The sequence below is a fragment of the Corylus avellana genome, chromosome ca7 (assembly GCF_901000735.1).
Source record: "Corylus avellana chromosome ca7, CavTom2PMs-1.0".
Lineage (NCBI taxonomy): Eukaryota > Viridiplantae > Streptophyta > Magnoliopsida > Fagales > Betulaceae > Corylus > Corylus avellana.
Window position 1 is genome coordinate 22,540,344 of NC_081547.1, and position 25,525 is coordinate 22,565,868.

The following is a 25,525-nucleotide window of genomic DNA, read 5'->3' on the forward strand; positions in this document are numbered from 1 at the left end:
TACCTTGGCTCAAGTACAAGTACAAGCTCATCTCATGCCCAAAACAATTTTGAAACGTTTGTGTTAGAGTAAAAGGAAAAGAAAAGAAAAGAAAAGAAAAGGAAATAATATTTGAATACGATGGTTCAATATTTGAGACTAAATGATGTAGAAATTGAGCAATCAAAAGTCTATTCGTCTGTTGTATGAGGAAAAACTAAACATATATTGGAATTGAACCAGCTGCACCAAGATCAGCCGCATAATATTTAAATTCTAGTCGATTCAACAAGCTAATATTAATTAATATCATGGAAAAAATATAAAAATGACAAAAAAAAATTCCAAAAAATTTCCTTCAACTTATTTCAATAGGTGACAAGTGTCATCGATCTCTCACATATTTTTTTTTCAATATGTTTAAAGAGTTATTTATTGTCATTCTACTAACCTAAGAACCTAAACATTTATTTTTTTAGAAACTCAAGGATGTTGAATGACACTTGTCACTTGTTGAAATATGTTGGAGGAAATTTGTGTCCATATTAGGATTATAAAAAAGCCCTCCCCACTAAAAGTGGGTTTTAAAAAATTCCATGAAGTTTAAAGTGTGCTCAAGTGGTACATCAAACTACCAAAGTGTGACAAAAATGCCACTTTTTTATTATATTTCTATAATAGCCTTATTCTCTTAAAAACTGAAATAAAAAATTATACTGTACTATTTTTAAAAAAAAAAAAGTTTTTTTTTCCTGGATAAATAAAAAATTGGTCACTATAATTGGCTAAAATTACAAATCTTTTGTGTGATATAAAAAATAAGAATAAATGCAAAATCAGACTCTGTGCTTGGCCTAAATTATTAATTGCTCTATGTTGTACGAATGTGAATTCAGAAGTCCTTGGCATATGCCAAAAAAAAAAAAAACAACTTTATCCCTGGAGTAAAATTCTGTTAAAACATTTGACGAATTGTGTTAGATGTCATGTCAACACCAATAAAACGGTAACACATGTCACTCTTAATAATATATATATATATATAACAAAAAAATAATAATTTTCTTTTTATTTATTTCAGTTTTTAAGAGAATAAGGGTATCATAGGAATATAATAAAAAAATGAAATTTTTGACACACTTTGGTGATTTGATTTACCACTTTAGTACACTTTAAACTTCATAGGACTATTTAAAAAACGATTGTTAATTCAGGGGGCTTTTATATATTTTTTTTCCCGTAATATCATTCAAAATTGGCTTGTTGATGATGAATTTGAGCAAGCAATTATTAGATGAATATGTAACCTTCAAATATTTGTTGGTCATTTATTGTTATAAATTTATATAAGAAAGAGTTTGTGATATATTTTTTGTGTGAAACTCATTGGTTCCAAAATGGCTGTGGTCTTGGGACAAATAATTTGGAAGGTTATAAGCCTTGAAAAGCACTACTCAGCCACTTGGAAGGAAAGGTAAGGCTACGCGTGCTTTGATAATCATGTACAAGTCAAAAAAACAAAAAGGGCTGCCTTCTTTTTCCTCATTGAAAAATGTATGGTTTTGTGGCATTATATATAATAATGTATATGTTCCTTTCTTGACATTCACTCATTTTATGTTCTCCATTCCCATGCTGTCCAGCCTGAGGTTTTGACTTCATTAATACAAATTTATTCAATCACCATCTAAAACCTAGCAATTTACTTCTTTTTTATTTTTCAAAACCCTTCGGAGCGAAAAAAACACTAGAGGATGATATTTCCAACAATAAACCCAAACGGAAAAGACAATACCACCCAAAAAAGGGTTCATATTAATGATCTCAAATATACCATAAACGACCGATCCTATGTAGGTACTACATCAAGCTGTAACCGAGGTAAGCAAAGGGTATTTTGTTCTTTCAGGTTTGAATGTTTTCTTCATTAGTTAGGATATGAATTGGTTTAAATCACATGCGGCTCTCTTAGGTTTAGTTTCTTCTTCTGGTGCTAAGTAGAGTGTTGAGATATTATTTATTTTAGTTATTGCTTTATTGGATTTGCTGAGTATATTTCAAATGAAATGGAGAACATTCTTGTCCCCTTTGAAAGATAGGGACCTTTGGGCATTTAATGAGGTTTGTGAAGAAATTCATTAGCGTAACTCATTTCATAAAATTGGTTTAACAAAAGAGGGTTGTCCACTCTTTAACACGCTCTCTCATGTGCAGGCTAGTATTTTTCCTAGTCTTTGTCACGAAATAAGTAGTGTGGATCTTATTCATCCTATGGTAGATTCTAATACTATGTAAAATTGTGTGAACAAGAGATATTTGGCTAGGATAAAACCATCTTGTTGGACTTTTGTCATATATATATATATATATATATATATAGCAACTGATATGCATGTACGGTTGTTTGAATGAGAAGATAAATGATAAGTTATACACCGGTAGCTCTACAATTATCAACAAAGCAAAGAAAGATAAATAATAAACAATTAGACTTTAAGTATACTTTGATACATTTGATAAATATGCTAATGCCTTGGGTTATCTATTGAGTGTTATCTACTAGATTGGCCTTGATATATATCTCAAGTTCTGTGGGGAAGTAAAGTTGAGGTTGCATATCTTGTTGATAGATTTGGTGTTAGACTGCATAGTAACCTCTTCAAACTGTGAGTGATGTTTGTTGTCCTTGTCTTGTTGTACTTCAATATTTGATATGAGAGGATGAGATAAGGATGACATTGCAGTAGATACATTAACAGTTTAATATAGAAAATTGTGAATTTATTTATTTATAATATTTTAATATTCTCTCACACATATAGGCTGAAAATTTTTCTTTAATAAATAAAGCATAATACGTGAAATATTTATCGAGCTTATTTTGCATTGCGGCACGCATTTCGTGTCACTCCTCACAGCCCAGCTTTGATTTGTCTATGATCTACGCGGGTTTCGAGGGCCTAAAGAGCATATCATCTAAAGCAAATACACTCACTTTTATAAGATATTCCTTTCATTATTCTTCTATGTTTTTTACATAATCGGTTCTATGATTGTTTATCAAAATTCATTTCAGCTCTACTATAGAACCAGACATGAGAGTTTCATCTCATCTATCTCCTCTCCTCACAACGAAGCAATTATAATTCCCCCCTTTTCCCCTCTCTACATTGATTAAAAAACAAAAAGCAGTTATAAAATAATATACATATATTTAATGAATAATATATTGAATCGTGAGATTCTTTTACACTTTATTGAATCTATTTGAGATTTGTGTATATTCTTCTGATAGTTTATATAATTAACTAAATATAGATTCTAATTTTCCATTTATAGCTGTAGATAATTGTTTTATAACTATTTAAAGATAATAGAATTTGATTTTGTTTTAACAAGTCATTATTCTATTGCCTTTTTTATCATCGTATCAACTAAAATATAGAAATCCAATTAAATAAAAAGTTAAATACTCTTTTGCTCCACGTGGTTTAACAACTTTATTTTTTTTTCCATTCGGTTTTGTTTTCTATCACAGTTGGTATATCGATTATAGATAAAGATAGAAACGATACCTCCGTCAAACTTCGGTCCAAAGATTGACGGAAATCCACACCAACGCCCCTAAAAACTCGACACATGTCTATATACCTAATTAAAAATTATAAAAAAAAATAAAAAATAAAAAATAAAAAAACCTTTTTTTTTTTTGGAAAAGGAGTGGCTTCCCGAAAGCCACCCCATTTGGCAAAATGGGGATGGTTGGCCACCCCTGTTTGGGTTGGGGTGGTGGCCGATTTGGAGTAGTCGAATCACTTTGGGGTGATTTCACCCCAAAAGGCCAATGAAAAAAAAAAATTTTAAAATTTTAAAAAAAAAATAGAGTTGACCCTTGAGGGTGGTTTGTAGGGCTGTTAAGTGAGCGAAGCGTCTCGCGAGCAAGCTCGGGCTCGGCTCGCATAAGATCGGCTCGTGCTCGACTCGAATATTATATGAAGCACTTCGTGAACACAAATCCTAGCTCGAATATTAAACGAAACAAGCTCGGCTCGACTCGGCTAACTCGTGAGCAGCTCGTGAGCTCGGCTCGTATAAGGCTCGCCTCGCTTATTAAGCTCGGCTCGTATATTTTTTATTAAGTAACAAATAACAATATATAATCAACATTACTCATTTACTCAATAATAACAAATATATTATATACCTTTGTTTTTTTTTTTTGTTATTTATGTATATGTGTGTATATATATTATATATATAATATATGTATATATTAATATAAAAACATATAAGAAATATATATATATATATATATATGATATTGTCATTAATCATTTTATCATATGATATAATCATATAGTACAACCGCACAAGTTATTGTGTCATTTAATACAAATATTATAATTAGATAGTTTATACTTTGGAAATTGGAATCGTATATATCACATAATCATTAATCATTATATAATCATATGGTATATCTGCATAAGTTATTGTGTTATTTAATCAATACATTATAATTATATACTTTATTCTTATAAAACATATATGATGTATCACATGATCTTAGATCTAAGATAATATTAATATTAATTGTGAGATAATATGATCATAAAATTTAAGTATGAGTGTACGACCATTAGATCATATGAATTTATTACTTAGAGTTTGAGTATTTTGGTTTTCTTGCTTCTGTTTTGTAATAAGGTTTGGCCACTCGATCTGCCTGCTTGGATGTGAACTAAAGTACTGAACTTTGATCCAGATCTTTTAGGTCGTGGATGTGAATTTTAGTCCAAACGTTCGAGTTGTGGACATGAACTTCATCCTGGCTTTTGGGTTGAAGAGGAATTTGTGCTACCTATGCATTGGATTGCGTCTGTCTTATGTTTGTTTAATGTTCTTTAACATTTTAGTTGATTTTGTATGGATGATTGTGATGTTGGGATTAATCTATTATATTTGTTTAACGTTCTTTAGCATTTTAGTTGATTTTGTTAGTTTTAATTGTAAGGTTGACATTAATCTGATATGTTTGTTTAATATTCTTTAGTATTTTAAGGTGCAAATTATTCTGGATGATTTTTATAATCTAATACATCTAAATTACAAAAAACAAAAAAACAAAAAAAAAAAAACAAAGTCGAGCTCGAGCTCGAGCCTGGCTCGAGATCGAGCAAAATAGTCGAGCTCGAGCTCGAGCTCGAGCAAGGTACATAGCCTGTCGAGCCGAGCTCGAGCAGCATAGTCGGGCTCGAGTCGAGCTCGAGCTCGAGCTCGAGCCTGACTCCAAAATAAACGAGCCGAGCCTGGACAGCCAAAGCTCGCCCAAGCTCGGCTCGTTTACAGCCCTAGTGGTTTGGCCACCCCCAGACCAGCCGATCTAGGGTGGCTGAAACCACTCCAAGGCAAACGAGGGTGGCTCGACCACCCCACAAATGGCCTTTAGCCACCCCTTTTCCCAAAAAAAAAAAAAAATTATTTACTTTATTTTTTTTTAATTTTTTAATCATTTTAATTTTAAAAATTTTTAAAAAATTTTTAATTAGGTATACGAACACGTGTTGAGTTTTCAAGGGAGCTGACGTTGAACAAAAGTTTGACGAAAATATCATTTCCGTCTTTACCCATAACCGAGGTATCTGTTGTGACACAACTTAAATAAAGTTATTAAACCACAAGAGACAAAAAAATATTTAATCCTTAAATAAAAACCTTTTTGGGCAAATATTTACACTCATGCCACGACCTTCCAAAATAAAAATGGATTGGTCGCAGATTTGTTCCACCAATTAATGAATCATTTCCATTTGTTTTCTTTTTTCTTTGCAAAATGATAGACACAAATTTAACCCAACTTTTCTCTTATGTGGTCATTTTTTAAAAAAAAACATAATAAATAAATAAATAAAAATTCTGAAATAATAATATCTTATGTGGTCTTTTTTATTTGGTATTTTTTTAAAAAAAATATGGTTTTTTTCTTTAGAATAATGACCATTTTTCTGAAGAAAAATACCATATAAAAAAATAACCACATAGGATATTATTACTTCAGAAATTTTTTTTAATTTTTTTTTTAAAAAAAAATGACCACATAAGTAAAAAAGTTGAGCCCAAACTGTGTCTCTATCGTTCCTTTTTTTTTTTTTTTTTCTTTTCTCTCTAATCATTACCATTTGTTTTTAATATATTCTTATGCATCCAAGTATTCCATCATTTCCATCGCTTCTATGAACAAATTCATCTAATTATAGATTAATCAAATTAGTGTTTAGCCTCAGATAATCATAAAATGTAATCAGGTTCAGGTTAGACTCCGATAATCATAAAATCCCAAATTGATCTCACAAGGATCTTGAGCAAGTAGGCTTAGTTCACAAAAATATTACTCAGATGCACAAAAAAAAAAAAAAAAAAAAAAAACGATTCTGAATCACTGACAAAACCAAAAAGACAAAAAAGACTGACTAAATTTTTGTACAGCCACTGTAAGTCTAGTAAAGCACCTTCACTTTCTACCAGCTCCAACTCGTGGCTTGCTTTTAACCTCGGCCTCCTGCACCAGAAAACAGAAAATTGCAGTTTTCATTAGGGTGTTCCAAAGGATAGACAATCATTTTATCAAATAGCTTATCTACACTCTAAACCATACACATGAATATACCTGTGGCAGATGCAGGAAAATGTAGGTCTTCGCTGTTGCTGGATTGTGATTTTCTGCACCCTTACTCCAGTCGTAGCATGTCTACAGACAGTTCAAATAAAAATTTCAGTGCCAAGCAGTATTTTCTTTCGATGTTCTCGTCGCGTGAGTATGGCGTTTTTACAAGAAGTTTTAGTCACAATGTCAACTAAAAACATAGAGTTTGACTTGGCTCTGTAGGTATGGGTTGATGAAATGTGCATATGATATGCAGCAGAGTGTTTGCACTGCACCAAAAGAATGTCATCTAAAAACAAGTAGTTGAGATGGCTACGTAGGCATGGATAACTGAAATAAGCAATGATCTGCAGCCAAGTATTTGCAATGTCACCATTTTCTGCAACATGAGTTGCATAATAGCAAGCATAGAGCAAGGAAATTATTACTTTTTCCCAAACATAATATTCTAACTAACAAGATGCCACAATATGATGATGGCCACTCTACTGATACATCCCCAATATATTTGGCATCCCCTTTCACATGTTTGCTTGCAAGACCATAAACGTGTGTGTGTGTGTGTGTGAGAGAGAGAGAGAGAGAGAGAAAGAGGACTTACAAGCGAGTGTGTGGATAAGTATATATATATAAGATGTTATGTGAGAAAAAAGAGTGACAAGGCGTGTGGGAGACTAAGAACTGAATCATTATTGGTTGTAAATGGTAAGAGAACTGAAAAGAGGCATACCGCGTATGCAAATAGTGAACCATCGTTGTTGAAAGTACTGCAGGGTATGGGTTGGCTGCACCTTGCCATTGCCTGAAGAAAAAAAAAATTATATATATGTTACAATGTATGTATAGCAGCTAGAAAAGACCACAGCCATAATGACTATAGACAAAAGATATCTTGCATACTGGATTATTTTTTTGGGGAAGTTAAATGCCATTTTATTACATATGGTTTGCAGCGTTATCAAAACCTACCTGAATTTTCAAAAAATGACAATTTTACGGCTTGAGTTTTGTACGCTTATCAAAGTGCTACTTCCATTCAATAACGGTCATAAAACCATATAGTCAAATCATCACATCATCCCCTATAAGATTGTGCCACGTGTACACCACACCATCTCATATTTAATAACTCAACATCATTTGCCATATCAGTCTCATGATATTTAACAACATATTAATCAAGTATTTTTAAGTTACAATTATGACCACATGTTAAAAAATTCCAAAAAAAAAAGGGCAAAAAAAAAAAAAAAAACTGGCCATGAAGACCAGACCCTCTGTGTGGGGTGGAGGTCGCAGTGCGTCCTCTACGAGGGTGGGTCGTAGAGGCACCATGATCCCCTCGTGCACAGAGCCTAGCGACCCCCTCAATGAGGGGTACAGGGGGGCTCGGGTGGAGCCTCCGCAACCCATCCCTTGCTAAGGTCTGGGTCGCAGAGGCTCTATAAGGACTGGATGGTGAGGCCTCCACGGAGGAGGCCTTCACGAGAGGATCGCAAGGCCTCAACAACCTCTTCATAGAGGTCGCAAAGGTAACCTCTGCCAGTGGGTAGTGAAGACTCCGCAACCCATCACAAAAGTGATTGTGTAGGCTTCTGGACCCACCCCTCAGGAGGTCACGAAGGGGTGGTCTACATGGTCGGCGGGGGATCTCAATGGGCAACTTTTTTTTTTCTTTCTAAACAGGAAGGCATAATTGTAACTTAAAATACTTGATTAATATGTTAAATATTATGAGGGTTAACTAGCAAATAATGTTGACTTGTCAAACATGAGATGATGTAGTATACATATGGCGATTTGTCCAAGTGACATCATGACCATTCTATTTTTTATGGAAGATTAACGAAAATAGCAATTTGATGAAAGTGCAAAACTCGGGTAGTATAATTGTCATTTTCAAAAACCAGGTAGCTTTTTGATAAACTGCAAACCACAGGTAGTAAAATGAAATTTAACCTTTTTTGAGGGTGCCTAATACTGCAAATTAGATTCATGATTGTATTATAGATCAGCAAGAATGTGTGCCACCTGTACCAAACACATATTTTGATTGTGGAAACACTAGTTGAAAAAAGAAATCGGTATTCAGTTCAGAATTAAGATAAAACCTACAGTCAATGGAAATGCAGTCAACCAAGACAAATGGCTGAAATATGAATTAAGCTTAAAAAAGAGATCTGGAAAACACCTTAAGTCTCTGTTTACTGTCTTTATCCCAGAAATTAAAAGCACCATCAGATCCTGCAGTTGCAAAAGTGTGCTGCACCTGAAACGGAGGTAGCCAGATAAGCAGCAGCAAATTAATATACAGAAAGTGCCAAACAGTTTACAATCTGAGTAATAACTTGTATCTTCACTGAACTCGAGAAAAAAAAGCTACTACTAGCAAAGATGTAAAAGCACTAGCAGAAGACTCCCTAAACTTACTCTATTCCGTTTCTTAAATGTACAGAAAACTCTCAAAAACCCACCTGCAGTAGACTCTCTTGGTGTTCCCTAAACCAAGGGAAACTGAAGTGATACCCTTTAGCTTCCCTTACCATTGTTTTAAATTAAAAAAATAAAAAATAAAAATAAAAATAAAAGTTCTCACACCTCTCTTGGAGAGCCTGTTGACAATTTAGGTCCTGTAGATACTCGCACAACATCTCCTATTCATAGATCTGCGCCTGCCTTTATACAGTTAGATACAAAATTATCTATTTTTGAAACAGGGATTAAAGTAGTAGATCTTTTAGCTCCTTATCGCCGTGGAGGAAAAATAGGACTATTCGGGGGGGCTGGAGTGGGCAAAACAGTACTCATTATGGAATTGATCAACAACATTGCCAAAGCTCATGGAGGTGTATCCGTATTTGGTGGAGTAGGCGAACGTACTCGTGAAGGAAATGATCTTTACATGGAAATGAAAGAATCTGGAGTAATCAATGAACAAAATATTGCAGAATCAAAAGTGGCTCTAGTATATGATCAGATGAATGAACCGCCTGGAGCTCGTATGAGGGTTAGTTTAACTGCCCTAACTATGGCAGAATATATACACACTCCTTTCCCATCTTCGTTTCCTGCTTTGATTGAGAGAGAGAGGCGATACGAGAGAACTGAGAATCAGAGATAGAGAGGAGGGGAAATCGGCGCTAGGTGGCTCTATGGGAGCTGGGAGGAGGTATTAAAAACCAGCAAATTTTCTTTTGCTTTCTTTCGTCTTCTTAGAGACCAAACCAGCAAATTCAGGAGAATTTATGAGAGCTGTGCTGTAAAACGTTGAGGATTTGAAACTGGTAACGAGAGAGAGAGAGAGGTTTGTAATTTAGCAAAGATATCAATTTTATAGCTTTCGTGGAGTTAGTCTTCAAGGAATAACTCTTTTTTGTTGTACAGATAACATTTGAAGAGCTCTGAATGGGGTCACCTAGAACGAATTCTAAGTGGATTTGGTTTTGATTTCCATAGTTGATTGCAAAGCTTGGATTCGTTTCATTGAAGATTACAGAGAGGTCGAGAATTTCGAGTATTTAGGTTTGCAATTTGAAGCAGAGTTTGATTCCCTAAATTTAAGGAAATGTAAGGGAATCTGCTGGGAGTGCTCTAACTTGTCAGTTAAAGTACAAGACATCAAGCAAATAACTAACAAAGAGATCTAACAGGTAATGGAAATATAGAATCTTACTGGATGGAAATTTAGAGAGTTGACAGAGTAAATCTCATTGTTATCTCTGTGGCATTTGAAAGTAAAGTTTTTACTCTGCTGTGAATCGTCAAGGTGGTGTACACCGACCCTTCCCTCTATCGAGCCAACCTGGATACAAAAGAAACATCAAATTCAATAACCTAACAATCCATTATAGTCAACACCATAAAATAACCTGGAAAATCTAATAAATACAGTTGATCAATAGTAATCGAAGTGGTAAAAGCATAAAAGTATGCCGAGTGCAACAATATATGAAACTTAGAAACAAGATACCAGTAAATGTTGTTGCACAAATCCTGACAATCTCTGTTTTTAATAATTAATTCAATCTTACTAGAAAGGGCAAAGGGGCGTGCAACCCAAATGCACTGAGTGTACATGAGAGCCACCCTACTAGGAGGAAGATGAAGAACACAAATCTAGAAACTCTAGAAATCCTGACAATCTATGGACCATACAAATTTAACCAGCTAATTAAATCACTCGTTTCAAACAGAAAGTAGATGTTGCAATAATTTTCATATGGATGCATCTACTTCACACGATCAAAGTTAACTACTTTCAACAGATAGTAGATATTTTCGTTTAACATTAACTTCTCAGGAAAAACCTCACATTATGATCATAGAATGTACAATGTAAAAATGGTGGTGTGCTCTAACTTCTCCTTTTAAATGACCCACTAGCTTGAAGTGATCATCAACTTCAAAGTTTCCGAGAGCTAAATCTTCCAACTGCCTATTTCTACCAACTCTCTAGTAAGTTAATCGTGTTAGTAATTATTGATCCAGTGTTCTTCAATATCCATGTAAAACTACCTTCTCCCAATTTAAATTCTCTTTCTTCTACTAGTTTAAGATTGCTGTTTCATCCCTCTGATGTGTGTTAAATTTTTTTGGGAAAATTGCACCCTTAGTTATCACCGTAAAACTTGCCCTCAGAATTCATTCTCTCCCTTCAATTGCTATATTGGCAAGGACCTAGGATGTGGTTGTGCCACCCCTTTAGCTAAAATATTTTAGAACTTGACCCAAGGTCAATTTCTTTTTTGTTTTTTTTAATTAGTGTAATACATATTGAAGAGCGCAAAGAGGTGCAATCCTAATACACAAGAAAAAAAAAGTACAAGAAAATCATTAAAGGAGCTAAGAACGCAGCTATCTGAGTAAAGAGGGAAAAAAAGAAAAATGACTTGAACTCCTCCGACGTCCTTTCTTGGTTCTCGAAAATTCTATCATTTCGATTCCTCCACAAATTTAAGAAATTTACATGACTACATAGGCATTAATCCACGGAAATCTTCCAGCACCTACCCAGATAAAGAACTTAATTAGAGCTTAAATAATCAAGTCTAAGTTCCCTACCCATTACCTATAAATTTAATGTGCGTTTGAGATTGCGATTTTTCAAGAATAATATGCATTTTTAAAATATATCGCAAAACGTAAGGCGTTTGGCATTGTGATTTAAAAACCTTACTCTAAAATAAGAAAAAAATCCGCAATTTCTATAAGTAGGCTAGGGGTGCTTATTTGAAAGAAAAAAAAAAAAAACGCAAATTTAAACCAAAATCACAATTTCACATAACAAATATTTGATAAAAAAGTAATTTTTAATATGTTTTACTAAACGCCTTTACGATTTTAAAAAGTAGCGATTCCAAAAACGCAACTTTTAAAATTCACTTATTGAAACCGCAATCCCAAACAGACCCTTAATATCCTTCACTCAAACGAATGCCATATCAACATTTGTCTATCCATATGGAGCATGGTAAGAAAACTAACATCATTGTTCAACAAATAGATCAACCTGTCATCCTAGACCATATTGAGAAGAAGAGAAAATCACAACCATACAAAGCAATCAAAAAACAGGGCTAGGGACTGAACCACTGAAAGTCAATTATTGGGAGACAAAAAAAAAATAGCAACAACAACAATAATCATAGATAAATTATTTGAAAGGATGTAATAAGAAGCAGGTGCATACCAAGAAACCTTGTTGATCAGGAAAGGCAGAAACACATCTTGTCTGATACTTTAAAGGTGAAGTGATTCTCTTGTACTCAGTCTGTTGGCATTTGGATGATAATTAGACTTCAAAAATCAAAGCAAAAATAAAGGAGGAAGATGAATATCAGAATTCTCAAACTCAATTTACATTTGAAACATTATGGCATCTCCACCATTAGCTCATTATTAAGTAAAATGTAATACCAAATAACAGCGCAAGTACAAAACCTGCATAATACTTTTTACATGAAGAGGCATTATCAGCCTATTGCCAAATTTGACTCTTTTATACCCAAACTCAGAGCTTTACTTGTGCGTGTTGAACCTAAATAAGTTACTCACATCATCATGATGCCAACCACAAAATATTTGTGTGGTTGCTGGATAAGGAAACAGTAATAAAAGAAACGAGAACTGCAAAGAAACCTACTCTATTACTGAAAATTAATCAAAGACAACAACCAATATCAGGTATAAGTGTCCATAGCAACATAATATACTAATGTTTCCACAATCAACCATGTCCACAGATTAAATGATAACACCACCTATTTGTCAAACTACACAAGCAAACAAAGAAATACAACTAACTAAAAAAATGTATGATCTTTCATCTGAAGACCTCATAAAGACCTTTCATGACAATAAAATGAGGAAGCATTCAAGCTATCAAGCTTCAGTGAATACTATTTAAATCCATAGTTAGATTCTTAACATAAAACTTCTGCTGGTGTTGAAAGGAAAATGCCCTGGCACTTTCCAGGAAGTTAGAATATGGTAACTGAGAAGATAGGTCTCTCAATGACATGGAAAGCATTTTGCTTCAGCACGTTTGAACAATGTCCCATTGCCACTTCTAGGTTATTCAGATAAAATAGTAAAGTACACAATCACAACAAAACATTTTGTATATGGTAGTAAACATGTTAATTCACATACAGATAGAATCAGTGTCAAGTTACGAATATAATATTTGAAGCCAGGAGCCCACGCTATCACAAGTTCAAAACACAAGCATACAAAATAAAATATTCACTGCGAAAAATAATATATAATCAGATGCTCAGGAAAGTTGTATGCAAAACTTTTCAAAGCAACAGCAGACCATATTTTAGAGGCTTAGTAAATACCAAAACAAGCCTATCCAACCAGCTAAATATGGATGTAGATCTTGCCTTATATTTCAATTTGCAGATAGCCTTACATGATCACAAGTTAGACACCTAGATTATAACATTAATTCCAATAGCTGAAATAACGAGTTTCTCAAATTTCATCAAAATCTATGGTTGAAACATTACTACCAGACTCTCACAGAATATTGTCATGTAATATTGAAGCATCTGATTGTTGAAAAACTAGAAAATCATTTAGAGAATATATTTCATTCATTTCATTATGTGAGAACATTACCTGTGGGTTCTGCAGGTTGAAGACTATCAAATTTCGATCTGCAGTGCCAACAACCATCAGAGGATGCCTCACTGTTAGTGCATAACAGCGGTCAGGGAGTTGTTGAGTATGCACTGGATTTGACTGCCTTGTATCCCAGTACCTATGATATAGTAGGGAACCAATAGAAAAGTTACCAAAAGTATAAAAATCTTAGAAGTCAAGCGCACAAGAACATCTGATAGCAAAAATAATAGATCAACAGCAAGCAAAACAGTATAGGGTGCACAATCAACCATATTTAGATAAGGATGTCTTGAATAGTGAGTGCCCAAATATGAACAAGGATACAAAATAACAAAAGCCACAATAAGCAATAAAATCTGTAGAAATTGGAAATAACAATTTCACGCTTGTCCTCCAAAATAAAAGAAAACTTTGTATTTTAGGAAGGTATTCCTCCACAATGAGACAAAAGTTGTCAAGGTTCATAACCTTATCATAGGCTTCTTAGAGAGCAAAAACTTGTGAAGAAAACATAATCTGTAACATGTTACCCTACAGCAATTGGTCATAATGCACAGGAAAAGAAAAATTATATTCTGCAATGAATCCTCGCATTCTTAGATATATATTTGGGGAAACTTCACTTAACCTCCCTAAACTTTCATCGTTTTTGCAATCTCCCCCTCAAAGTTCAAAAACTCTCAATTTAACATAAACTTTACAAAATTTGCAATCTCACCCCTCCATTAGTATTTTCTATTAAATCTTAATGGAAGGGTGAGAAATTCCCAAAATACCTCTGTATTTTCCCCAGTTTTAAAAAAAAAAAAAAATTGTAATTTAAGAGTATTTTTGTAATTTCATAAAGTTTACATGGGTATAATGGCCATTTCACCCTTTGACCATCCAATTTTACCCCAAACCCTAACGGGAGGTGAGATTGCAAACTTTTTTTTTTTTTTTGATTTGGCACCAGTTATCCAGAGCTTCACTCCGACTAATTTCGGGGGTGCACAAGCCCTCGGCAAGGAGTTTCCCGTAAGTGCACCTCGGTTAAGAGCATCTCCAACAAAGTTTTTCATTTTAACTACTCAAAATAAAACTTTTTTTCATTTTAGCTATTAGATTTTCACTACACACTCCAACAAAACATCTATTTTAACTATCTACTCTAATTAAATATTATTTTTCAGTATTATTTTATTATTTTTTATCATTTCCTTTTCTTCCCCCATAAGAGAGAGAGAAGATTAAAAAAAAAATAAAAAGAAAGAGAAAATATAATAAAATATTACTTAAAAGTTGCTACAGTAAACTTTCATATTACCGTAGCAATTGTTGGGAAAAGTTCTATTTTACAATGACTGTTAGAACAAGAAAATAAGGCATAGCAGCTAAAAAACTAATTTACAAGGACTGCTGGAGATGCTCTAATTCAAGGGGCGAACCCCCGTCCGATGGCCCCAAGAAGTAGTTTGCACTCCGTAGGTTTCAAACCTAAGACCTTGAGGAGCATACTTTTAAGCCCCAGGCTCTCCAACCACTGAACCAACCCCTTGGGTTAGATTGCAAATTTTTTAAAGTTCGGTGCACTAAATTGAGAATTTTTTAAATTTCAGGACAAGATTGCAAAAGAAATGAAAGTTCAGGGTGGTTAAGTGAAGTTCTCTATATATTTTCAAAAGATCTCCCTAGGTAACTACAGAAAGTTCAAACGTCCCTTTTCCTTTATACCAAGCCAATGCTGTAGATACTAAAGTATATTAGAATGGGGCCCAAATATAAGCCTTCCGTGCAGAAGCGACCACATCTCCACAAGGAGAGGACCATAAGTATGGTTCCACTGAAAAAGTAGTTACAGGACCTCCATATGATCATTTTTCTTGTCAATTGCTATGTTGCATGACTTTCTTTGAAGCAATAAGCATAGTTGCCACTTAGTGCAAAAGTATGATAACTTCCAAAATAGACTCATCAAACCAAAATCTAGCATCAGGCACAAGATTACAAGAACAGATTGACAGTAGCACTACCAGTTCCAGTAAAGTCTTCCAATTGAATTAGCATGCAATTTCCATAAAGAACTAATAATAAAGGTTTCTAAGGAATGTAGAATGCAGAGAGGAATCAATGTTTTACTTTAGGGTTTTGTCCCAACTTCCTGTGACTAAGAGGCTCATCTCTGGGATCCAAGCAATATCTTTGATGGGCGCATCATGCATGGCCACAGTCACTGGCTGACCACCAGACAAAGGCCACATTTTTGCTTGCTTATCACAGCCTCCAGAAAAAACAGCTGTTCCATCATCTTTCCAAGCTGAGCACAAAACCTTACGGAAAAAGAAAAAAAAAAAAATCAACAAAGAGAATGATTATTGTCATTTAAAGATAACAGTGATAAGATTTGTAGAGGTTGTGAACTTCAGTTTTACCGGATGGTCATGAGATATTGAAGCCTTGGGTGTACTGCCTACAGCAGTCCCACTCTGCATTATCTCCCAACATCTTACCTACAAAATTACAACCAACAGAATTGAATAAAGGAGCAAAGAAAGGACAAGTTATCAAGATAATAATGATATTAATATGGTAAAAAAAAAATTAAAAAATTAAAAATTAAAAAAATAAAATAAAATAATAAAAAAAAAAAAAAGGAAACCAACAGAACAAACCTGGTTATCCCAGGAAGTAGCAACCAGGTAATTGGCCTTCGGGCTGAAACTGAGGCTTGAAACAGAGTCACTAGGAGGCTGAGCCACCTAAATTTGAAGATTTCAAAGTCAATTCAGCTCAAGGACCCAAAAGAAGAAACCAAAAAAAAAAAAGGCATGAAAGAAAACAGAAACGGAAGCAACTAAGCTCAAAAATCAATAATAATAAAAAAAATATGAAAATCTAATGGAAAACAATTAAATTAAGCTCAATTCAAGATTGGCAGAACAGGAGAAATATTTCAATAATACAGATTTCACAAATATCCAGGACTATTCGGCCATATTTAGATATGTGCAGCCGCCACAAATTTTCGCTTGAAAAAATACAGTTGTAAATTCACAAAACAAATCCAAACATTGAGGTTCTAGATTCATGATGAAAGGCTATTTTATATAGAATTGTCTGCAACTCGATATGTTAAAAGCCACCATGAATTTTGCATAAACAAAATCGAGGGAAAATTACTAAATTAAACCTTTTTCTTTTTGTGATAAGTAAGATCCCATCTTATTAAAAGCGTAAGGCACCCTCAAATACACAGAAGTATATAAAAGGAATCACCTAACTAGAAGGAAAAAAACAAACAAGGAAATCATCATAGCTAATCGACAAAGGGGACACATAAGTCATAGTCCAAAGATACAACGTATGGAAAAATGAGGATAAAATATCCTCCAAGTTCCTCTTCTAATCCTCAAAGCTTCTATTATTCATTTTCCTCCATAAACACCAAAAGAGGCAAGTAGACACCATTTTCCACACCGCATCATTCCTTGACCTTCTAGAAAACCACCACCAAGCAAACAAGTCGATAACACATCTAGGCATAACCCACGACATCCCAAAACGACTACATAGAGCACTCTACATAGCGGAAGCTACTTCACAATTAAGTAGAAGATGGTCCACAGACTCACCATTCCTCTTACACATGCAACATATGTCCATCACTATAACATGCCGCTTCCTTAGATTATCCAAGGTAAGGATCTTGCCTAGGGCCGCCGAAAAAATGCCAGCCTCGAAGGAGCATGAGTCTGCCGCACACTCTTCCAAGGGAAGCTACTACCTTCAGAACAACACAAGGAGCAGGAGGAGGACTTGACCTGGAACAAACCTCTTTTGGAGGAAACCCACCACAACATATCTTCACTACCTCTCCTCACTTTGTCTAAGTATAACCCCTGTAGAAAAGAAGTAATGGCATCAACTTCCGAATCATGCGCCTCTCTAGTAAAGCTCACATTCCACTGGTTGAAACCGCCCAAAAACTCCAAATTCGCAGTAAGGCCTCCTTCGCACAAGCAATACCAAATAGGACCAAATAGAACTCGATAAGCTAACCGTATCTCCACACCACAAATCATGCCAAAAGCTAATCCTGGTCTCATCCCCCACCTCAAATCTAGTATAACTTGAAAATTTCTCCCAACCTTTTCTAATATTCTTCCACAACCCCACCCCCAAAGGCTCTCCATCTCCACCAAGCCTCTCTCTCAATTGCATAGCCCCATAACCATTTACCTAACAGTGCACGATTGAACACCATCAAATTCTTGATACCCAACCCTCCCTTAGAGATCAGAGAACATACCTTGGTCTAACTCACCAAGTTATATTTGAACTCTTCACCTAATCAACCCCATAAAAAATTACACTGAACCTTCACCATCAAATTTTTGAACCTTGTCGCATAGGTGTATCAAAATTCATCCTAAGGTACAGAAATTATCTTATAGCTCCTTGTGATAAGCTTTTAGTATCAAATTGATCATTAATTTCGTCCAATTCTATACAATGTCTTTTTTTTCTTCACAAAGTCCTTATAAAATTACAATTCTACTCCCAGATAAAATAATAAGTAAAAAAAAAATTACAAAAAGAGGGGAGTGGGGGGGCAGCCCCCCTCACATGAGGTGCCTTCTTTTTTTGTATTTATTTTTATTTTTTTAATTTGAGAGTAAAATTGTAATGTTACAAGAATTCTGTCAAAAAATAGAGGAATCAATTTGATACATAGGGCTTCCCACAAGTAGCTTTAACCTAATGTTTGTACCCCATAGATCAATTTGATACAAGCACATAATCTCCTCAAGGAAAACAAAAACTCAAGGATTAAAAAAAATAAAACAAATATAATAGATATTTATATATATGAGATTCAGATACAATATCACCCAAGGGAAAGAAAAAAAAAAAAAAAGAGGTTATTTTCATAACAAACATTGAGTGCCTTAACAACTATGCTAAAGTGATACAATACAGCATTAATGCTTGAACCTCGCCTTTCTAAATGTTAAAGTTAACACCACTAACAAAGAAGCATTACAAAAACAATCTATAATGGAACAATGATGAGTTTACAAGCCAAATGATCACCAAAACAATTACCATTAAAAGATTTAATTTTTTTAGAGCGCACCGGCTAATATTTGTTTTTATTGCCTAAAATATTACTGATTTACCTTTTTAAATAATTACTGTGTTGTTTCATATAGTAAAAATACAAAATTCTGTCTAGTAAACATTTTTCAAATTCAGCCCTCTTTTTGCAATTTTTTTTATCTATTCTAATCGGCACAAGGTTATTGAACGATTGATTTGGACCAAAACCAATTCTATTCTAACCTTCCATATAGCACTTTTTAAATTTCTCTTCTACTCTTAAACAATTCTTTTCCTTGAATTTTTTGATATTGGACCTATACCAATTCTAGTCATCACAGTGTATACCAATTGTCTAGACAATATGATAAAAATCAATACAATGTCTAGTTGCTAGCAAAATATAAATAAGAACTTTTATGTTTTATTCATTTCCCCTTAAAATTGGGCTTCTTCTATCAAATTGTCCTTTTTTCCCAATGAATTGTAGCAGATCCTATTGGAAGAGTCTTGTGACTCTCGAGACTCGTGTATGTAATATACAAACCAAATTTATAATCTACACATACACGTAGCTGATATATATAAACCGAATTATTAAGAAGAAATCATTTTAGACCCAATTAAAGCACAAGAAACAAAGGGGGAAAAAAGTAGCAGTTTATATCCTCAGTTACAACTGAAATTAAGCTCGAGAATCGTAGAAATATAGAGATTATGGATGAGATTCAGAAAACGTAGCAAAAGCATAACATTCAGCCACATAATCTGGATTTTAATCATGCATTTTAAGCTCGAGAATCAAAAGGAAGGCAGAGAAAATTAAAACAAAAGCCTCATATCACAATCTGTACCTCAAAGGATTTGTTCGGATTAGGGTTCGGCGCCGAAGCGGCTCCAAAAGTAGACATTGATAGCACTGTAAAATCCAAAACCAAAAAATATAACAAGAATCAAGTTCGCATAACTGAAAGAAAAATAAAACTATAATTAGAATCAGAATAGGTATACGCTAAAAAGAGAACGGATCAGAGAGACACTTCAAAAAACTACTAGTACCTAAGAGCAAGGGATAGAGATCGAGTGGGAGTTTAGTTCAAAATTAGAGGGAAAGATTGGGCTCGAAGGGCATATGAGTACTTATATATTGTTTGGGACGGGGCCACTAAAGTAGCGTTGGAACTTGGAAGGACGGGGCAGCGTGGCGTAGGTTAAGTAAGTAGTGTTGGAAGGACGCTGCCGTATGAACAGTACATATAATCTATTGCTCATGTATTCCATTTTTACAGAGATAGATACAGAGAGAGAGAGAGAGAGAGAGAGTGGTATCGAAGCAACTAACCAATGAGTTGGCTGGAGGTCAGAGCTCGGCAGAGAAGTGGGGGACAGAGCTGGAAGCGGCGCCGGAGTATCCGTGGTGAAACGCTCAACGGCTTCTTTGTGTAAACCCGGAGGGACAGAGTATTCGAGAGAAACGATTTAGGAAAAAATATAAAATGGCCCAAATTACTAGTTATTTGCAATTTGGCCTTTTAATTTGGCCTTCTAATGGTCAAAATGTAATAAGGTAGCATCCAAATTATCAGCCAGATGTAATTTGACATCTCCGTTAGCCAGCATGTCAAAATGAATGGAAAATACAAAAAGATGTCCGTTTGTTGAGGTTAAGTTCCTAAAATGCCTTTTTTATAACACAAAAAAAAAAAAAAAATCAATTTAAAAAAAGCCCACAAACGTTGTGTTGCTTGAAAAAAAAAATCTCGTCCAGCAGCTTCCTCACTTCATCTTCTTCGTTAGTTCACCCTTCCAGTTCGCATAGGTGCGAGAAAGGAGTGCACAAAATTGGAGAACCATGAATGAGTTTTGTCCTTGTGATTTTCATGGTCGCTTTCATCTTCTTCTGAATTGGGGGGTTCACATATCGCCTCATTTTCATATCTAAACCCAAATGCAGAACCCATCATCATACTGTGATTTTCATGGTGGGTTTCTTTAGCAATGGGGATTCGTCTTCTTTTGCAAAATTTGACTGCGATTTGTCCAAACTCCTCTCATGTAGTAGTTGATCCAAACTTCTCTAACCCTACCCCAAATTTCTCAAGTTGATAGCTGTTTTGATTTGCTTGTATGAAAGATGATTTAGTGGTGTGATTTTTGCTGGTTTGATTTAGTGGAGAGGATTTGTGTGAATGAGGATTTGCTGGTATGATTTTTGTGGGACATACCTGAAGAAATTAATAAAGAAATGGGAAAATAAAACAAACAAAAAAATTTATTTTTTTTTTTCAAAATGAGCATTTTAGTAACTTAACCTCAACAAAACGACGTCGTTTTGCATTTTCCATCCATTTTGATGGTGTTGACTAACAGAGTGGCTAAATTGTAACTGGCTGGTAGTTTGGGGGCTACTTTATTACATTTTGAACATTATGAGACAAAATTACAAATGACTAGTAGTTTAGGGAACCAATTTATATTTTTTCCAAGAATTTATTATATTTTGTCTTTGATGTTAGTGGATGGGTTTAAAGAGCCGGCTAAACGGGTTAGTGTGTCGGGTTCAGGTTTAGATTTGGGTTAACTCGATCCGTTATATCAATTTGAATACAACCTACCTAACCTGATCTGACTTTTTCTTTTTGGTAAAGTCTAACTACATTTCTTAAACTATCATCAAATTGACGACTGTCTCTCCAAATTATTAAAATAGAGAATAACTTCTATAAAGATTTGGCATAAACTAGTTATTTTGTAACCTCCAATAAAAAAAAGTAAACACTTAACCCAAACAACAACCTCTACAGCAAACTATCTCTTCATCACACTTCCAATGTATATTTCACCAAGTTTTAAATCTCTCCAAAGAACAAGTTTTCTTCATTTTTTTTAAATCTCCCCCTACCCAGGATTCTGGTTGGCACTCCCAGTATTTATTTTGCCAAAATCTGCTCTTCTTATGTTTTGGTAACTACCATCTTTAATACCTTTCCAATTTTTCAAAAGCATATTAGATTTGCTCTGGCACAAAGTATTTCAAGAAATCCTTGCCCGGCCCGTGGAAACCATATGGAGACAGAGAGAGACAGAAACAGAGAGTTAGAGAAAGTAGAGAGAAAAAGACAACAAATCTAAGAACTTACCGGTGGTGGCAACCGGCAGCGCTCAACGGCGGAAAGGGAGGTGGCAGTGTCGGTGTCGGTGGCTTAGTGGGGTGGGCAGTGCCGCAGTAGGTTCTTTTATCACGACTAAGTGGAAAATAATGGGTTGGACGGACACAAACTTCACAGGATAGGCGGAACAAGGTGGGGAGATGATCAGAGGAGGATCGAAGCAGGCGATGGGGGAGGGAGGGGAACAGATGAGGAATTTTAGGAAAGTATTTACTCACCTTCCAAAAACAACGAGGGAGGATCTTGCGGAGCAAATCAAGAAGGAGGAGCAGGTAATTCCCATGCTGCGTCGAATGTTGATAAAGGAAATAAATTTATGGAGAATAATGGAGTAACAGACAAATTCAAAACAATGCCCAGCTGGAAAGATCGAGTGGATGGGGTGGGATATACGCAAAATCAGATGAATGAAAAAATCCTGCCAACTGTAGGGAATGATTGGAGCCAGGTGTCCCCTTTGGGGAATAGGCCAAGGGGAAAGGGAGGCGCTGATGGAGCCCAAAACGTATTGAGGGCTTAGGTGGGTGTGATGACAAAAGTCCTAGTCCTGGAGGAGCGTATATAGGACCAAAATTAACCGACCTTGCAAAAACATTTCAAGAGGCCCAAACTAGTCACACTAAAAGTGCTACTGTGGGGACTGAACATGGGCAGCTGGACAGGGAGAGGGAGTGAGTGATGGGAAAAAACTAAGGGATGGAGGGAATGAAGGGAAGGTGAAAAATTCAAAGGGTCGTATGATAGCGATAAGTACTAAAATGGTTAATGGTTCGGGATTGGCGGAGGCTAAAATTCAACCCCGCCGACCGCAATGATCATTCTCAGTTGGAACTGCCGGAGGCATGGAAATTTCTGAACAGTTTAGGACCTTTGCCAGATGGTGAAGGAGAAAACCCGCTATGGTTTTTCTTATAGAAACCAAAATGCGTCGGAAAAAAATGGAAAATATTCGCCATAAATTAGGATTTTCAAGTATATTTGTGGCGGATTACTTAGGGTGGAGTGGTGGTTTGGGGCTTTTATCGGGGGAGGATGTGATGGTGGAAATCCAAAATTATAGTCATCGTCATATCAACTCCGTCATGCAAGGTAGTAATAATGAACAATGAAAGTTTATGGGTTTTTATGGACATCCGGAGGCTCCAAGGCGGCATGAAGCATGGGCACTCCTCAAACATTTGTCCCTTTTTGAACCTCACCCGTGGTTGTGTATTGGCGACTTCAATGAAGTTATTAATGGTACGGAAAAATGGGGAGGCAATGTTAGGCACCACTGTCAAATGCAAGCATTCCATCAAAACTTGGAGGATTACAAATTGAATGATCTTGGTTATAGGGGTTCCAAATTCACATGGAGCAATTGTAGAGAAGGTATGAAATTCATTAAAGAGAGACTTGATAGAGGTGTGGCAAATCAAGAATGGCGGAATTTATTTCTGGTGGCAGTAGTAACAGTGGAAGCGGCAGCCTCATTGGATCATGCTCCTTTATTTTTAAGACTCAAATTTTTTTTTTTTTGAAGAGGTAGAAGAAAGAAGCAGTTTCGGTATGAAGCTGGATGGGCAAAGGAGCAAGGTTGCCAGGAAGTAATTGCTACGGCTTGGGAAAAACCTTTGCTGCAAGTCGGGGGTTGGGCACGTCTGGAAACAAAAATAAATGCATGCATGCGTGGGATTAGCCTATGGAAGGAGAAAATGCACGGCCCACAACAGGTTAACATCAAGTCAATGCAGGAGAACGTGGCGGAGCTGCAAGGCCGTGAGAGTGCAGTAGATGGCGATGTGATTAATAAGCACAAAAATAATATCCAAACCCAACTAGAGAAGAAGGATCTTTCGTGGTGTCAAAGAGCCAAAGCGGAGTGGCTCAAGCATGGGATAGAAACACTAAATATTTTCATGCTTGTGCCAATTCCAAGACGAAAAAAAAAAAAGGATTGAAAAAATTAAAGATGAGAGGGGGAGTGGTGGGAGTCTCCGGATGAAGTGGGTTTGGTTTTTGTGAAATATTTTGAAGGGCTGTTTACTGCTACCCGAGAAGAAGAGATGGGTCCATGCTTGCAATATATTGAGCCTGTAGTCACAACAAGGATGAATGAAAAGTTGGTGATGGCTTTTATAGAGGAAGAAGTCAGTGTCGCATTGCACCAAATGGCACCTCTCAAAACTCCAAGCCCGGACGAATTGAATGCGTATTTTTTCCAGCAAAATTGGGCAGTCATGGGCACGGAGGTGTGTAGAGGTATCATTGATATTTTTAATTCTGAAATTATGCCTCCTAATTTGAATATGACCCACATTGCTCTTACCCCAAAAAATAAAAACCTGGAGTGTGTAACGGAATTTCACCCCATTAGACTTTACAATGTCTTAGATAAAATTATTTCCAAAATTCTAGTTAATAGACTGAAAAAGATCATCCCACATATTATTTCCCCTATACAGAGCTCCTTTATTCCGGGGAGATTGATAACGTATAATTTACTGGCAGCGTATGAAACTCTTCATACGATGCATACAAGGATGAAGGGAAAAAAATGGTTATATGGCTATTAAGCTAGATATGAGCAAGACCTATGATAGGGTTGAGTTGAGGTTTTTGGAGGCGGTGATGCAGAAAATGGGGTTTCAGGATGGGTGGATTAAATTAGTCATGATGTGTGTCTCTTTAGTCAAGTACTCGGTTATTTTTAATGGAGACCCTTGTGGATATATTGTCCCTACTAGGGGTATCAGGCAGGGAGACCTTATTTCACCCTATCTTTTTCTCATTTGTGCAGAGGCTCTGAGTTTTATTGTAAATCAAGCAAATAGGGAAGGGCTATTGTCGGGGGTCCCCACTTCCAAACGAGGCCCCATTATTAGTCATATCCTTTTGCAGATGATAATTTATATTTTTTGCAGAGCTACTCTTGCACAATGGAGTAACCTATCGGCGATTCTTCATTCCTATGAGGGAGATTCGGGGCAGAAATTGAATAGCTTCAAGACAACTATTTTTTTCAGCAACAATACCCCCATAGTTGTGAAGGAGACTATTTTGGAGTTTGTAGGTATTCCAGCCACAAACAAATATGATCAATATTTGGGTTTGCCCGCTCTAGTGGGACGATCCCGAATGAAAGCCTTTAGGAGTATTGTGGAGAGGGTAAGGAAAAGGCTACAGGATTGGAAATTACGGTTTCTATCCCAAGCTGGAAAAGAAATCTTACTGAAAGCAGTCATCCAAGCTATTTCATCCTATTGTATTTGTGTATTTTTACTTCTGAAGACACTGTCATCAGAAATAAACTCGCTTATGCAACGATTTTGGTGGGGTCACAAGGAGAACGATCGACGGATCCCTTAGATAAGTTGGAGCAAGATGGGGAGGGCTAAAGTTCATGGAGGAATGGGCCTTCGTGATTTAATTTGTTTCAATAAAACTCTTTTGGCGAAACAAGTTTGGCGAATGTGGACTATACCGGACAGTTTAATTGCAGATTATGAAGAATAAGTACCAT

General features: G+C 35.6%; 1 protein-coding gene across 2 annotated transcripts; it reads right to left on the minus strand.

Moving 5' to 3' along the window:
• Positions 1 to 6,302: 6,302 nt before the first annotated feature.
• LOC132187611 (protein RAE1-like) lies at positions 6,303 to 20,533 on the minus strand. 2 transcript variants are annotated; one of them, XM_059601975.1, is made up of 12 exons: positions 20,196 to 20,533; positions 19,708 to 19,772; positions 16,426 to 16,512; positions 16,186 to 16,263; positions 15,893 to 16,083; positions 13,769 to 13,910; positions 12,333 to 12,413; positions 10,317 to 10,445; positions 8,835 to 8,912; positions 7,374 to 7,445; positions 6,647 to 6,727; positions 6,303 to 6,538 (listed from the first exon to the last, which is right to left on the minus strand). In XM_059601975.1, the coding sequence occupies exons 2-12, from the start codon at positions 19,762 to 19,764 to the stop codon at positions 6,491 to 6,493; spliced, it is 1,044 nt and encodes a 347-aa protein (XP_059457958.1). In that variant the 5' UTR covers positions 19,765 to 19,772; positions 20,196 to 20,533; the 3' UTR covers positions 6,303 to 6,490. The 2 variants fall into 2 exon arrangements, with proteins under 2 accessions (XP_059457958.1, XP_059457959.1); XM_059601976.1 differs by lacking the exon at positions 20,196 to 20,533 and adding an exon at positions 19,913 to 19,953.
• Positions 20,534 to 25,525: the final 4,992 nt, after the last annotated feature.